Genomic DNA, 15,939 nt, shown 5'->3' on the forward strand with positions numbered 1-15,939 from the left:
AAGTTGGTTGTAATTTGAATTCACAAATAGTGTGTGTGTGTGTGCGCGCGCACGCATGTTTAATGGCAGGTAGGGAAGCGTGGGTGAAAGAGTAAAATCATTGATTACAGTCTCTATGTCAGAAACTTACCCAGCTACATGGACACACTCTGCAAAGCAAGTATCCCTCCTAGAGTTCATGATTCACAGCAAGTATCCCTCCTAGAGTTTATGATAGACGTACAGGATGCAGGTTAAAATAAGTCCAATTCAAATGACATCAGTTTAGGTATTTTCCCCTTTTATGAAAATATAATGTATACTAATTTTACGTTTTTCAAATAGATGAATTAGGGAAAAATTGCATGGAAATAATTGTGTTAGCAAAAGTGATGTTTAAACACAATTTCACTAGTATCACTGTTCTATAAGATGAGACAGAAACTTTTCTGTGTGCTTTTTTTTTTTTTTTTTTTTTTTTTTGCTTCCAGTGAAGTGATGCCATTTGGTCTCAAGGCATCACATGAAAAGGCAAAGAAACAACTTGAAGTCACAGAGTGAGAAGAGCTACGGATAAAAGAGAGAAATAGAATTGCTCAGATACCTGAAACTTTTCTTCCCATTTGCCTCGGTCCGGGGTTTGCAGAAGAACGTCACCGGCTCCTACTCTTTCCTAACGAGCGTATATATTAAGCTCTTTGAAATGTGAGTATTACGGGAAGGATCACAGTTGCTTTAAATTATAGACGTTGGCAAGTTGCGGGGAGGAGCAGGAGGTTGTTTAAACTGAGAAAGACAGTTGCAAAACTTCATGCAACAGCATGAGCTCCAAGCTTCAAACACATTCTTATGCTCAGAAGAGCACTTTATTTTTTGTCGAGTTATTTTTTGTATTGTTTCAAAGCAGCTTCGATTAAGATGCACATATTTCTCCTTTAAATTTTTTAATGGTTTCTAAATTCATGGGACAACCAAAGCAAAAACGCCTCATGTTTGGGGGGAAATTTTGACATCAGCAATGCCTAGAAAAGGTAAGCCACTCTTTTCATTGCACTTTTTCTCTTTTTCCCTCCTGTTTGGCCTTTGTCAAAAATATTTACTGGGAGAACTTAAGACAGCTACTTGTAAAGAAATGGGGAACTTATAAAAATATGTCAACAAATTATAAATCCGAGGTTGGAAATCCTTGGCATTCATGCCTTCTCCTGCTTTCTATTCCGCTTGACGCAAACCTCTGTGAAAGCTTTGACTATTTGAAAAATGAGATTTCTGTTAGAAAATGTGTGCGGGAGAGTCCTCAGAATCTCCAACCTGGTGTGTCTCACATTCACTAATGTGGTGATGGGCTCATTTAGTGCTCGGGTCAGAGTATCTGTGTTTTCTTGCCCCGTTATATGTAACTCAACTTCCGGAGCTATGATCTTTGTATTAACTCAGAAAACTTTCCCATGGAAGAGTTTAACATCACTCCCAAAAGTCCTCTTGAGTGTGGTTACTATGACTTCTTATAACCTTTTTTGCAGAATATGTTCTTAAAAGTTAAATAAATCATTTGGCTTTTCCTTTGTAACGACACGATGAGGACGTTACGGCTATGATGTCCTGGGAGAAAAAAGAAAAAACTCCAAGTTTGTTCATTCCAGTTGCAGTTGACTGACAATGCTAGGGTCTGGGTAGGGTGGCTTTGCCCTCTTGATTGTGCCTCTGATACAGGTAGGGAGCAGAGAGGCTCGAATGTTCCTTGGTTTTCTATGGCATTGGTCATATGGGAAGTATGCTGTGGTTTTAGGTGGAGAGGCACATAAATGTGTGGTGTGCTGTTCCTATTTCCCTGGGAAAGTCTCTGTTATCAGATTTCCCATCTTTCCGAGGCAGAATTCCAGGTGCAAGTAACTAGCTATCCAGAGAGATCTATCGGCAAATTCTTCCAGCAGGCTGCGATGTTAACAGAACGTTCATTCCTCCGCGCACACATATGTACTCAGAGGAGGAGGCTACAAAGCCACATGGATTTAACCAAGCGTGAGTGGTCTGGGACATCTAGGCAACCTCAGTCTACAAAACCCACTGGTGCAGAAGTAAAAGCAAACATGCCCGATGGGCCTGGGGGAGAATGGGGAAGCATGTTTGGGTTGGGAGGGGCTCTACCTGCCTTGCCGGACCAGCTGCCGCTCTGTTTCTGGGATATTTTTTCCTTCTTCATCAAATTCTAATTATATAAGATGGATTATGGTGGCTTCCCCTGCCTTTTGTGGTCTCCGTGGTGGGGGGGGCGGGTGGGAAGAGGTTACGATAAGAAGAAGGACATTGGTACAGAGAAGAGAGAAGGCAGCTCGATCGGCTCATTGCAAGGTGGTCAAGAGAAACTGCTAGTTCCTTTCTCCATCCCCAGTTGTTAGTGGAGGCAGCGAGGGATCTGTGCCTGCCCCTCCACTGTCCTCCTCGCCTTGTCTTCCCTGCTCTCTCGTCCTCCCTTCCACTCCTATCCACACCGGCCATGCAAGCTCAAGAGAGGGAGCAGTGAGTAGGACGGACAAGATTATTCTCATCTCTTCCTCTCCACCATTCCCGGGCCAGTTGGGGAAGCCCCCACCCTATTTGGAGGGGGGTCTCCAGGACCCCACCCCATGACCTCATCACAGGCAGCCAGGGAGTTGGGATGGCCAGCAGTTGCATGGCGCCTGAGTGCACCCTGGGGAAGGGTGCGGCCCAGAAATGCGCAGTGTGGCATGACGTGGCTGCTGGGGAGCGGGGCGCGGACTTCCCATCATGGGCTCTTGTGGAGGCTGGCGGCATTTCTGGAAGCCGAGCATGCCAGGCCCCACCTCTGGGCCTGAGAAGGCCCCAAAGAGGACAAAAACAAAAAGGCAATTAGAGTTGCTAATGAAGCCCCAAGCCAGCTGACTCATCTGAGGCACAGCCACTGGGGGGCTTTGTAATGAAACCTGGACAACACCCTGGAAAGGACAGGTCAGGTTTGTCCCCAAAAGGACAGTGATGAGAGGCCTGATGTGACTTAATCATGCTCCTCACCTCATAGAGGCTGGGGAGAGGCCACATCTGCAAGGCACAGAGGGAGGACAATGTTAACTAACGAACTGCCAGGGCATTTGGGAGCGATGGTGTCCAAACCTGAAAAGGGTTGGAGCCAGACTCAGCCCAGGTCACCAGCTACGGTCACACCCGCAAGTCCATGACCGATGACGTGAAGAGCCCCAGGTCGCTCGGGAAGTGACCCCTTAGGGCAGCTAGGAAGATTGTAATTCACCAAACTCTAACAGAGTGTCCACTCTGCCAGAAACTTTACCAAGGCTCTTTGGAAATGGCCCTTGACAGAGAAACCAAACATTAACAACAGTGGAGAACACAGAGGGGCTTTGCACATCAACCTGCCAACATCAAAGAAAGCTCCTCGTAGAGTTGCATTTGAACTAGATATTGGAGAAGGAGTAAAATATCATGAGAGAGGCAAGGGGGCAGGAGCCTGTAGGCAGAGGTCAGTGAGCAAAGGTGCAGAGGTGGAAAGGTCATGGCTGCTCCCATGAACCAAGTAGCTTGGGGAAGCAAGGCTCTGTTACCCAAAGTGCAACCCAAGGAACAGGACTTTCATGGGTTATTAATAAGAGGATAACCAAAAGCATTTCCTGGTCAGGCAAATCGGGGAATGTGAAAAGCTGTGTACCACAGTGGACCAGAACTCAGGTTCTGGGGTTACAAATACCTGATTCCAATCCCAGCTCCAACTCCTAACTGCCGTGAGAACTTGGACCATTCAAGTTTCTTCATTTGTTAAGTGAGGATAATAATTATATCCATTCTTAAAGAGGATAAAGCATTTGAGGATTAAATTTAAAAATTCATGTAAAGGGACTACTATCAAAGTATCTGCCATGAGAGAGCTCGATGAATGTTAGCTACTCTTATTAGCTGGTTTTTTTACTGTAGGACTTCTTACACATTTTAGTTTCTTACTACATCCTCTGTCTCTCCATGAGTGGGTCATTAGAATCTAATGTTTTCCAAATTCATCAGAATGTAAAACCAACTCCCCCTGCAGGAGTATCACACAAACCATGCTATGGTTTGGTTCCGTATGGAATACGGAATGCATGGTGGACAATGGTGAGGCGGAGTTGGCCCAGTTAGTTGAGGCCACATGGCCTTCCAGCACATGCATTTCCCAAGATTTAGTTGAAATTTATCAATCTCTACCAGCCTCTTCAGGCATTGTCTTCCATTCTTCTAGGAAACAAAAACCCCACAACTGGGATTTTCATATCTAAGGAAATAGACTTTTTTTTTTTAACTATTGTCAACTTTTAGAGGGAAGAAAAAAGAGAAGACAAAGCAAATTATTGTCAGACCCAAATTTCACACCCGAAAGGTCAACCTTTGCCTGTGGTTTGAGAGCCTACTGCATAGAGGGCAATGCACAGGACACAAGCTAATGAAAACATGATCCCACCTTCAAGGAGTTATTAATCCCATGGGGAAAACAGCACATGGTATCCAATATCTAAAAGGCAAAACTAGATTTACAAGGAAGGATCTAAGAGAGCTCAGAGTGAATGGGAATTCACAGAAAAGGAGCCTGCAGTTCCCTGGAATAATCAGAGTAATATGTAACATTCTTTGATGTTTACCATGTACAAGGAACTATGCCAAGCACTTCACAGTATGACTAACCCATGTGTACTTCATAAGGCTACACGACGGGTATTGATTTGCCTGTCTCACAGATGAGAAAACTGAACCCTAGAGAAATTCAATAACGAGCCTGAGATGTTCTAGGAAGTAAGGAGCAGAGTACGCTCTCAAACTCAGGGCCATCTGATGCTCTGTTTCCCTCACCCAGGGAAGATTCCTCAGAGGAGGGAATATGTAATTTAGCCTTGAAGGATGAATAGGGATTGGTGGGAGGGGTATTCCAGGCAGCAAAAACATTAGTAAAATCATGAAGGAGGACAGCATGGGGAGTAGCAGCAAATCTCCCCTAGCAGAACAAAGTACATGCATACAGAGCAGAGGGAAATGAGCTCAAAAGACTTAATTGGTTAAAAAAAAAAAAAAGGAAAGAAAAGAACCAGACTTGGTTGGAATCAGATCATAGCAAGCCTTGAATGCCAAACCACAAAGTTTAGATTTTTTTTTTTAAATGGAATAATCATTGTAAGTTTGTAAACAAGAAAGTAACTCCTTGGCAGTTTATTTGAACGGTGGTTTAAGATGATTAATCAGTGTCCAGAAGGGGCAGAGACTAAATCGCCAGTTAAGAAATGGATGTTTGTCCAGACAAGAGATAAGAGCAGTAGGTGTTCCTACCACAGCTCAAAGGTGGAGATGCTTGTAGGGCCCAGCCCCCTAAACCTGCTACACCAAGGCCCTGACCATCACAATGGTCTATTAGAATAATAACCTTGGGGCCCCGCTAAATCCAGATTCAGCCCTGTAAAATGGGAGGGGTGGGGAATGGAAGGGACAGGGGGAGCTAGTGCATGTCCAAGGAACTTCTGACACCTCAAACTCCATGAAGATAGACCACTATGCACTTTTATGGAAATCATTAACTATACAGTTCCCTATTAAATCACATTTCCAAACTGCTTCTCCATATCGAGGCATATTTTCAAAAGAATTTGAGGGTGTGCAGAAGTTTTATGGCTATTACATAGTAGTGATATTGGCACACAGTGATTCGGGGAGGGTATATTTTAATATATCCCTTCAGGAGAAACATTTACCCATCATCCTGGCTGTGTGTGTTTTGCAAAATTTAGCTGCCTACCTCTTGTGACAGAGGAGTCTTAACTGCAGTTCATACATCAGGACCTTGTAGCGCTCCAAATGGTAGTGATTCGAGTAGGTGGCATAGGACCTCCTCCAGCTCCCAAAAAGGTGGTCAGCTTCCAGAGAGTAGGAATTCATGCATCTTTAGATTCTTTGATGATTTACCACTATGGCGGGTCTGACTCAATTCACAAACGCAGGTCTCCAAGAAGTGTCACATTTTCTCATTGTTTTTCCTTCAACTTGAATCTGTTTCCAAGAGTCCATGCCAACAGGAATTCAGGTTTCAGATATTACCCAGCTCCTTTCCCCATGACTTCCAATACCAAAGAGGTCTTCCTTCACACCAGTTATGCCCACTCTTATAAATTCCTTGTCTCTTAGATGTCTGTGGATTCTGTTTTCAAACCCTGCTTGGGAACTGGGAATCCCTGTGCAGGATGGGAACCTGTGTCTGAGCAATCCCGGGCCACACAGAGCCAATGTTTCTGCTTCTCACAGATGTACCCATCCCTGACCTTCAGTCTCCAGGTCAGGGGGAAATCTCATATCAAAGGCCCCCCACTCCAACTCTCCCAGCACATACACTTGGACTTGGACCTTCAGAAAATAAAGCAGGAGGCGTTGCTTTCAAGGAATTTTTATTTTCTGCTCTGCACAATCTTGAAACAAGGACACCCAAAGGACAGGGCAACATTCTTAGAATAACCTGGAGGTGGAGAACACAAAGTTATTTTGTCACTCACCCAATAGGTGTTCAAAAGTCATCAGTGAAATGTGTGCCCCAATAACTAATGAAATGGCTCCTCCAAAGTTTGTCACCAGAGGAGGTATTATGATGATCAATAGAACCTTTTTATTAAGTACCTACCATGTGCCAATACTTTACAAACATTGTCTCCATATCCCCATTTTTCAGAGGAGGAGAGGAAAGCAGCTAACCTAAGATCCCACAAGCATGATGAGGTAGGCAGGTATTTAAACTCAAGTTATGCCCGTCTCCAAAACCCCACACCCTGTCCACTCTGTCACATGGACTCCCAGAAAGAATTCCTATTTTTTGGTCTAGTCTTGATGGTTGCCTTTCCTAACTAAAATTTATTTTAAACAAAAGGTTTCTTTTTTCCCACCATGAACATAGAGTGACTCTGCTAGATATAGTAATAATCCCATAGAATGGTTTACTACCCCATCTCATCATTAGTCTGCAGGCAGCACAGAAATGGGTGTACTCCTGTTTGAAAGACAAGAGCAGGGTAAGGTGATTTTTCCAAGGCCATGGAGCTGGAAGAAGGGTTAAACCCATGTTTGTCCATCTCTACTTCAAGGGGAAGGAGTTAGTCCTAATTAATGAAAGGCTAATTAAATTTTTGCAGTTTTACAGCCTTTTCATCTGCCAATAACAGAAAACCACAGCTTATGTAGTTGCCTTAAAACACATCCTGCCAGATGTACCCTAACAATATTTGAGAACTGTCAGTAAGACATTAGTTGGTAGCCTTGCCAATTGCCAACATTCCCAAAGGAGCTCATCCTTTTAAGTTGGCAAATGATTTTCTCAGTGTCTTTCTTGCATCATTATTTATTTTTTTTTTTTAGAAAAGACTTATTACGAAGTAATTCTTATCCCACTTCATTGTGAAATCTAATTTGACATCAATGGACTCTTTGTCAAGGGATTCTTTGAATTTATCACAATTAAACAACTCGTTTATCATGGGTAGATTTCTATCAATTTCTCGGATCATTAACATCTCCTTTTGTCCTTCACAATAAAGACCATATACCTTGGTATGGTCTAGGAGGACCTTTGAAAAATCTGTCCTTGGACCACACTCCTCACAACCCAATACCTGTGCACAGTGAACTCCACAGTTTCTCAGGCACCCCTTTTGTCTATGTGTCATAGGCCTAAAGAATCGGGTCCATTCCCTTGCCTTTGTATGAATTATGATGAATCATAAAATTCCTGACCTTCAACCATTTTATTACCTACCAAAAATGGCAATTTTATATGATTCCAATATAATCTGGAAACTTAACAAAAGCTTTCATTTCTTGATGACAGTTTTATGTGCCAGGCCTTTAAAATATCTCAGAAATTGTTAATCATCCCCCTGTTTGTCCCTGAGTCTGAGAGGGAAAGGTATCCAAACAGACTTTTAGAATTTTTTTTTTAAGATTTTATTTATTTATTTGAGAGAGAGCACGAGCCAGGGGGGCGGGGGGGTGTGTGGACGGAGGCAGGGCAGAAGGTGAGGGAGAAGCAGAATTCCTGCTGACGCAGGGCTCAATATAAAGCCCCTGAGATCATGACTTGATCTGAAGACAGATGCTTAACTGACTGAGCCACCCAGGCGCCCCAAAGAGACTTTTAGAATTTATCCTCACTACAGATCCCACCTCCAGCTTCAATGCCACCCGTAACAAAAAGTTAATACTTAATAAGGCAACACCTTCCATTAAAACACCACTGGTCAGCTGGAAGTTCTTTATTATGCCCAGAATATGGCCCTTTTTAATGTTTCTCCATTAGTCCTTGTGCTGCTTTTAGCAGTAGCAAGGAAAAGTCCACTTGAAGATATCACCATGTGCCTTCCCACCCTCCCCTGGGGCTCCTCGCACTTACAGGGAGGACTTGCCCCTAGACATCATGGGGTTCACTGAGGATACTCATGCCCCTCTTGAAACAGACATCCTGAACACCAAATTCCAGAAAAGTTTCACATCTAGTGCTTGGAGAGTGGCTACTTGGAGTTCTGCATTGAGAAAGGATCTGAACTCACTCTAGGAGTAGCAGGAAAGAATGTAGAATGAAATTAGTGAATTCTAAGGGAGAATCAGGTAGTTTCTAGAGCTGATCTAGCTATGACTCTTCATACTGTCTATAGCCCAGACTGCAGGGAGACCAATTAACTCTCTTTGATTTAAATACTCTATCTTCCTCAATGCTAAATTAGTATCAGCTTTGCTAGTAAGCCCATCTCATAAAAAGACTAAGACATTCAGATTATTTTTTAAACTTAGTTGTAGCAAGACCTATTTTGACCCATGTTGTGGTATTGCTTTTCTTCATAGCTAACTAGAAAGAAGGAAGAATCAGGAACTATGCTGGCTCTGTGTGCCATTTTCAGTCCTAACCCTTCCTGGTTGTGCAACTTATTTGAACTGTGAGCCTCTGTTTGTTCATCATTGAAAATGGGAATAATATATTCCTACTCCACTGGACTCACTGGAAATAGCCAATGAGATATTATGTGAGAAAAAGTATGCAGGCTAGAAGGTGATACAAATTTTTGTTATTGCGAGGAGCCTGATATTTTTGGCCAGCCAACTAATCTTTCCCTCAGCTTCCTTATTTTTTATGGAATTGCTTCTCACTAGACACGCTGACTTCTAGTAGGGGATTAAAACAAAAGCACAAGCAAAAGGAAGGAATACACACGGGATGCTCAGTAAATGGGCTTGCATGTGAATGAAATGTGTCAAGGGGAAGGATTTCAAGCCAAGAGGAAAGTGTTTCCATGATGCTGTCAAAGCAGATTGACAAAATGCAGACTGGATCTCCTGGGGGCTTGTTCTGATCAGCCAAGGCCTTGGATGTTTGTTTTTCAATGATTTATGCTCACCATTTGTTCACATGGTTCTACATTGTTGTTCTAATACTTTTTCCGGCAAAAGAGAGGGTACCCATTTCTCAGCATTATCAGCAACATATTAGCAGAGCTCCAAGCAATACATTGGGTCAAGGGCTACCACCCTAAAGCTATTGGACCTCACAGGAAGTGTGCATGAGTGAAAGCAGGAGACAGAGATCCTGGGGACCTAGGGCAGTGTGTTCCCCCTGAAGTGCGCAGACACCCCCCACTCTAGTGGACCTTGTCCCTGGGACAATGTGGCCTCACAGTGCTAGATTTTCAGATGTTTCAAGTAAATCCATATATCTGGATTTGTATGTGAAATGTTCCTTTTTAAAAAAACACTTACTGTGCTTTTGACCCTTAGAAATGGTGATTTCATGTGATTCAACCCAATATAACCTAGAGACAAAAACAAAGTTCCCACTTTCTTATTGTGTGGGAAATCGCTCTTCAAAAAACTTCCCTAAATAAACATGTACACACACTCAACACCAACAGTGATCCTCAGGCACTCCCTGCCCAGAAGGTATTCGTGTGGTAAAGACTTCTTTAATTCTTTCAGCAGCCCAATAAGCCTGGTCCTGTTCATCACTTTTTACAAATGAGACCCAAAGCCTTGCCGTCAGTTAGCAATGACGCATATGTACATGAGCATAGAATCCCCTGGCCAACAGAGCTGGTGTCCTCGCGTCCTTTGAATCAGAGGAGGAAATGTAAAGCCTATGTCCCTACTCACCCTCCAGACATGGGCAGGTTGGGGTGAATGCTGATTCTCCTGGCCTCTTGTGGTAACCTCCAATCTCCATACCCCTTGTTATTAGTGCTCACAGGCCGCCATAACAGAATAATGCCACAGGCTGGGAACTTAAACAACAGAAATCTATCTTCTCATAGCTCTGGAGGCTGGAAGTCTAAGAGTACGGTGCCGGCAGGGTTGGTTTCTAGTGAAAACCCTCTTCCTGGCTTGCAGACAGCTGCTTTCTCTCTGGGTCCTCACATGGCAGAGAGACAGAGAGAGATACCTGGTATCTCTTCCTCTTATGAGGACACCAGTCCTATTGGATTAGGGACCTACCCCCATAGCCTTGTTTACCTTAATTACCTCCTTTAAGGTCTTATCTCCAAATATAGTCACATTGAAGATTGGGGCTTCGACATGTGAGTGGGGGAGGGGGACACCATTAAGTCCATAACACCCCCAACCCTTTCCATGGAGACACCCTGTGCCTCTGCCATGGAGACTCTACTGCTTCTGCCATTTTCTTCATTTTCCGGTTCACACCCCTTGTCCTATTCCCACCTGCCCAAATCACTCAGCCAGCTCCCTCCCCATCCCACCGCTTCTCTTCTACACTGTCTCTCCTTTCTCCCTTCCCTCCCCCCTCCCACATTCTCCACCCATTTCTCTCTGCCTCCGCTTTTTCTACCAGTCTCTTCCATTCCAGTCACCCCCTTCTCTAAAACCCCATCCTCTCCCCATTTTCTCCTCACCCTCTTCTCCCTGCCTCCCCCTCAGGCCTAGATTCCATCTGTGTGTGTGTGTGTGTGTGTGTGCGCGCGTGTGTGTGCCCTCCATAACTGGAGTGCGGAGCACTGCGCCTGGTACAGGACAGAAAGCCCAGAAATGTCAGCGCGCCCCTCCCACACAGGCTTCGAGACAAGTTCAAAGAGAACTGCAAAATGAAGCAGTTTAAGTGGAAATTGAAAATCAAAGCCACGAGATGGAGGAGGGACAAAATGTGTGAACCACAAGGACGAATCTGGTTACTGTGATTGAGCGTGAAATCTCACTTCCTGGCAGCCAAACCCAATCTTTTCAGACTTCCAGTGACTCGTGTATTCTCTGGCGTGCTCAGGGTGCAGGACCGCAGGAGGTGGGATGACTTGCCTTTCTGCTGCCCTGACCCTGTCCCACCCTGGAACCAGTGTCTTCCCCCACTTCTCAGCTCACTTTTTTTTCAGTCCTGGCTATGCACCGCTGTGTTGTGTTAAAATCTCACTCACATCTTATTTAAATGTTGTTTTGTGTGGTAAAGCATGCAAATCTTATAATTAAGGCAATTGGTAGTTGAAGTGGTTGCCATGGTGTTGCTAGAGGGAATCTGCAATCTGTGGTTAATCACAAAGCTTTCTGAATGCAGGTTCAAGGGACAGCCGGCTGGTTTGGGGAGAAAGGGATCACAGAAAGCGGGGAGGGAGGTGTGGGGAGGAGGAACGGGGTAGGGGGGTAGGAAGAAAGGTTTTGCTGAATCCTTACCACTTTCCCCAGGAGACACTCATTTTCCTCATCTTTCCCAATCCTGTGCTCTTTCCTTTTCCTCTCACCATTACCTTCCCTCTGAGGCCCACAGAGAAATCCTGTCTCCACCTCAGGCCGCTCCCTCCCAAAGAAAACCTAGTCCTTCATTTGCCACGCTGTCTGCTAGCAGAGAAGACAAACCACCATTGCAAACTTTCTGTGCTGCTATTGACCCGGCCATTCTCCCAGATGCGCTCCGCAACTGGTCAGTGCCTGAGGCTATCACTGCCTTGTTAGACTCTGGACACCACTTGTCAACAGGGCCATTGTCAAGCTGAATAGGGGTGGCTTGGATGACAGGAAGAGGAGAAGTGTTAAAACCAAAGCATACATAGAAGGATGGCAGGGTCCCACCCTGGAGAAGGGAAAAGGGGTGGGAGATACAAGACTGATTTCAGGTATTTGAATATTTCCCTCAGGAAGGACTTCTAAAGCAATTCTCTAAGATTTGGCATCAATTATTTAAGATTCTTAATCCGTAGAGGATTTGACTTGAGTTAAAATAACAGCTCTATCATTTTCTAAGCTTGTGCTCTGGGGCAACTAACTCTCCTCCTGTCCATCTCCTTGCTGTAAAAAATGAGGAAAATTGTATACTTATCATCAAAGTTGCTGTGAGGATATAATATGGTGCGCAATCAATCATAGCTAACATTAATATTCCTGGTACCTCTTGAGATGCAATAGAAAAAAAAAAAACAAAAAGAGGAAGCATTAGATGTACAGGGTTATTAAGTTGTTTGGATCATAAAGTATAAGATTTTCCTTCCTTCTTTCCTCCCTCCCCTCCTTCCTTCCTTCTCCCTTCCTCCCTTCCTTCCTTCCCTCCTTCCTTCCTCCTCCCCTTCCCTCCCTCCCTTATCTCTTTCCCCATAGCCATCCAGCTGTACTCCGAACCTACAGTCAGTAAGCTTTCTGATTAACCAAGAATTGCAGATTTCCTTTAGCAACACTATAGCAACAACCCCAACTATAAATTGCCTTACTTACAAAACTGCCTTCTAAATGGGATTTGAGTGAGACCCTGAAAGAGATTCAGAAGTGTTTGGCAAGTGGGGGAAACAGAGCTTGGCAATATTATATAAATGAAGGAGGTGGGGAGTCTTAGCTGTGGTTCTCCACCCTAGATACACCTTAATCATCGACAAGGGAGATTTGAAAAATCCCAGCGCCCAGGCTGCACACCAGACCATTACATAAGAACCTCTAGGGGATGGGATCCAGGTTTCAATCATTTTTAAAGCACCCCCCCGCCAGGTGATTCTAATATGCAGCCAAGACTGAGATCTGCTGTTTTAAAGGAAGTGGTGGCCAACAGCTAGAAAGCTGCAGAGTTGACAAGGCTGTAGGCATCATGTGAGCACTTTGGTGACTTTCTAGACTCTAGAGAGAACTTTCAGGAGAACTGTGGAAATAGAAAGCAGACTGTGAAAGGTGCAAGAGACTAGGGAGAGGCTCCATCCCGCAAGACTCCATCCTTCAACAAATGTGGTGGAACCGGGAGGGGAAGGATGAGGAACAGAGCTTGAGGAATTAGCAGAAGCAAAATAATTTCTTTTTGGAATATGGAGGACCTAAACATATTTGAGTCAGAGATGAGTCTACCATATCTTGTATGCTTGCAATTTAAATTTTGGAACATAGTGAAAAAAATGTTTGCATTGATCTGGTAAATTTCATCTGGATGATTTCAGGTTCATCACAGAGTCTTGACCAAATGTGCTCTCTGCTTTATACCTCATCCCTTGTTTCATTTTAACCGTCACTTTTTACATTTTCTGCTGTGGTTCAAATATGTCCCTTGATTACCTCTAGCAAACCTCACAAAATCCTGTAGAGTGGCTGCCTCTCATTTTACAGATAAGGAAATTCCTCAAATGAGAAAATGAGATTCAAGGAGGTTGGATGCTTTGCCCAGAGTCAGTAAGTGGCAAACTGGGGTTCAAACCTGGGTCTGTATGACCCCAAAGCCCACCTGCCATTGTACCACCAGATAAAACACAAATTCAATCCTTGGACTGCTGCATGCTCCCATCAAAACCCACAAAATGACAAAAACTATGACCTGGAAGGTCATGTCCCAGCACCAGGGCCTCTGAATGAAATGAATGAAAGAGTGGAAAATGTATCAGAGGCTGCACCTCCTGCTTTGAGTTGCAGCGAGCTTGAGCAGGAGGGGGTGGGCACAAGGTCTTTGGCATCATTGACACAGGTACCCGGTAGGGAAGGAACAGCTGGAACCGGGATCTGACAACTGACACTAATCTGAAAATGCAGCATCTTGAGCTCAGGTGCGGTAGGGTTCAGACAGAAACAGCTACACTCAACGCTGTTCCTCTCCACCATCTGCCCACTCCTTCCTCCTTCCCTGGACATGTAGTCCTTCACTTGCTGAAACCGAATCTCCACATCCCTTGATTACCCCTGAAAACTGATTAGTGTCTATTTGCAAGCAATACTTTCTTTCTGTACATCCAGGTATATATGGTCCAGGGGGCTGCTTTGATTCCTGGAATATTAGCTTGGAGAAGAATGAAATCTAATAAAAAAATATAATATTAGCTCCAAATAGCTACATAATCTGTGTCAAAGAGATGATTTACATTTGGGCTGCCATCTGTAGGTATTATTAGTTATCCCTTGCACTCAGATGGGGGACTGAGCAAAACATTGCTTTCCCTTCCAATCAAAAAGCCTGGAAATTGGGGTTGCAATGTCCACATGAAAGAGCCAGTGACATTTTGTGTTGCCTTTAAAAAAAAATATTTTAATATCATGTTTTAAAAGAAACTGGCCAGCAAGTTCATTCCAGGACAAGTTTTAGATTCTTTGCGAATCAAATTGGGTAAGACCATAACAGAGACTATTTAGTTTGGACAAACTGCCAACATGCCCATAAAAGGGAGAACTGGCTGAGCATTTTTCTTTCGGCTCTTATTTTCAGATTTTCTTCAAAAGTTAGTCTAAGAAAAATTTGAAAGAAGCCATGGGATATACCCATAAAACACAAACACTTCAAATAGAGCTTGGGTCTCAGACCGAATCCATCCAGGGATTTTGTGATGATTCAGACAAAATTCCTGTCTATGATAACCTTAACTGATTATAAAAGTCATCAGAATAAAGGAAAGGTGGACGTTTGCTGAATGCCCGCTGTGTGTCTGACATGTGCCTGATGTCCTTATTGTTAGACAAACCTTATCTCATTCCATCTGCCCAGTCAGCCCCTGAGATTAGTATTATTCCCATTTACCAAGAAAGAAAAAGAAGCGAGTTATGAGTCCAGAATGAAACTACTATTTGTCCAAAATGTGTCTGAACCAATGAATGAATGAATCTTAGAAGGTGACCAGATATATATATATATATATATATATATATATATATATATATACACACACACATACACATGCATATAAAGATATACCAAATATTTGATATATCTTTTTTATTAAGATTTATTTATTTATTTATTTGAGAGAGAGAATATATATATGTGTGTGTGTATATATATATAATATTTTAATGTATCAATTCTAAACCTTGGAAATCTGAAGCTGTTCTTTTCTGTGTCCAAAGCTTCAGTCAAGGTACATCCCAGTATTTGTGGATTTCTGTGACGAAGTGACCCAGCCCCTCCTCCTCCACAGCTGTTTTGTGGAAGGCTGATTGTATCCACTTAATCCTCATCAAAACCCACCTGCCAGCTGGGAAAAATGAGGTTCAGAAGTCCCAAACTTCAAAGGAGAGGAGGCTGGACAGGGTCCTGAAGGAATGAGAGGACCCACATGTCCCGTGGAAAACAGCAGAAAAGACTTGCATATGGAGCCCTTGGTGAAGGCCAAGCAGCCCTGTTTGATCAGAGTCAAATGGTCCGGAAAGAAAGTACTGAGATAAAAGTTAGATAAGGTTTGGATAAGAGTTAGAACTGTGAAAGACTCAATGCAGAAGAGTAATGTTGACTTTATCCTCAAGAAACCGGGGAACCCATCAGAGGCTTTTGGGTGAGGGACACATACGGGATACAGAATTTCAGAAGGATTAACCTGGCCATGGTGTGAGAGAGGAACTGAAAGTGGGGAGGCCAGATGGAGAACTTTCCTCAGGATTCCCTGACACTCCGAAGGCCATGGCTTTTCAGAGGCTCCACATGCCATTTGGGGATGAACCAGGCATCTTTAGGCTGTTTGTGCTCCACCCAAAGGGCTCATGTTGAATGGGCTAAATCCCTGT

General features: G+C 43.7%; 1 protein-coding gene across 4 annotated transcripts in view; it reads left to right on the forward strand.

Annotated features, from left to right (window-relative positions):
- The first annotated feature begins 549 nt into the window (after window positions 1-549).
- C1QTNF7 (C1q and TNF related 7) overlaps window positions 550-15,939 on the forward strand; it is a 100,606-nt gene continuing 85,216 nt past the window's right edge. For 2 of the 4 annotated variants that reach the window (XM_027600701.2, XM_027600697.2), the window contains exon 1: window positions 808-1,010. Coding sequence is in view for 1 of the 4 variants with exons in the window: in XM_027600697.2 (XP_027456498.2) it covers window positions 998-1,010 (13 nt within the window). In the remaining 3 variants the exon portion in view is untranslated. Of the gene's footprint in view, window positions 685-807; window positions 1,011-15,939 lie in introns of those variants that run through there. The other 2 variants (XM_027600704.2, XM_027600703.2) reach the window with 2 other exon arrangements.

This window comes from Zalophus californianus, chromosome 2 (genome assembly GCF_009762305.2).
Source record: "Zalophus californianus isolate mZalCal1 chromosome 2, mZalCal1.pri.v2, whole genome shotgun sequence".
In the NCBI taxonomy this organism is placed as follows: Eukaryota; Metazoa; Chordata; class Mammalia; order Carnivora; family Otariidae; genus Zalophus; species Zalophus californianus.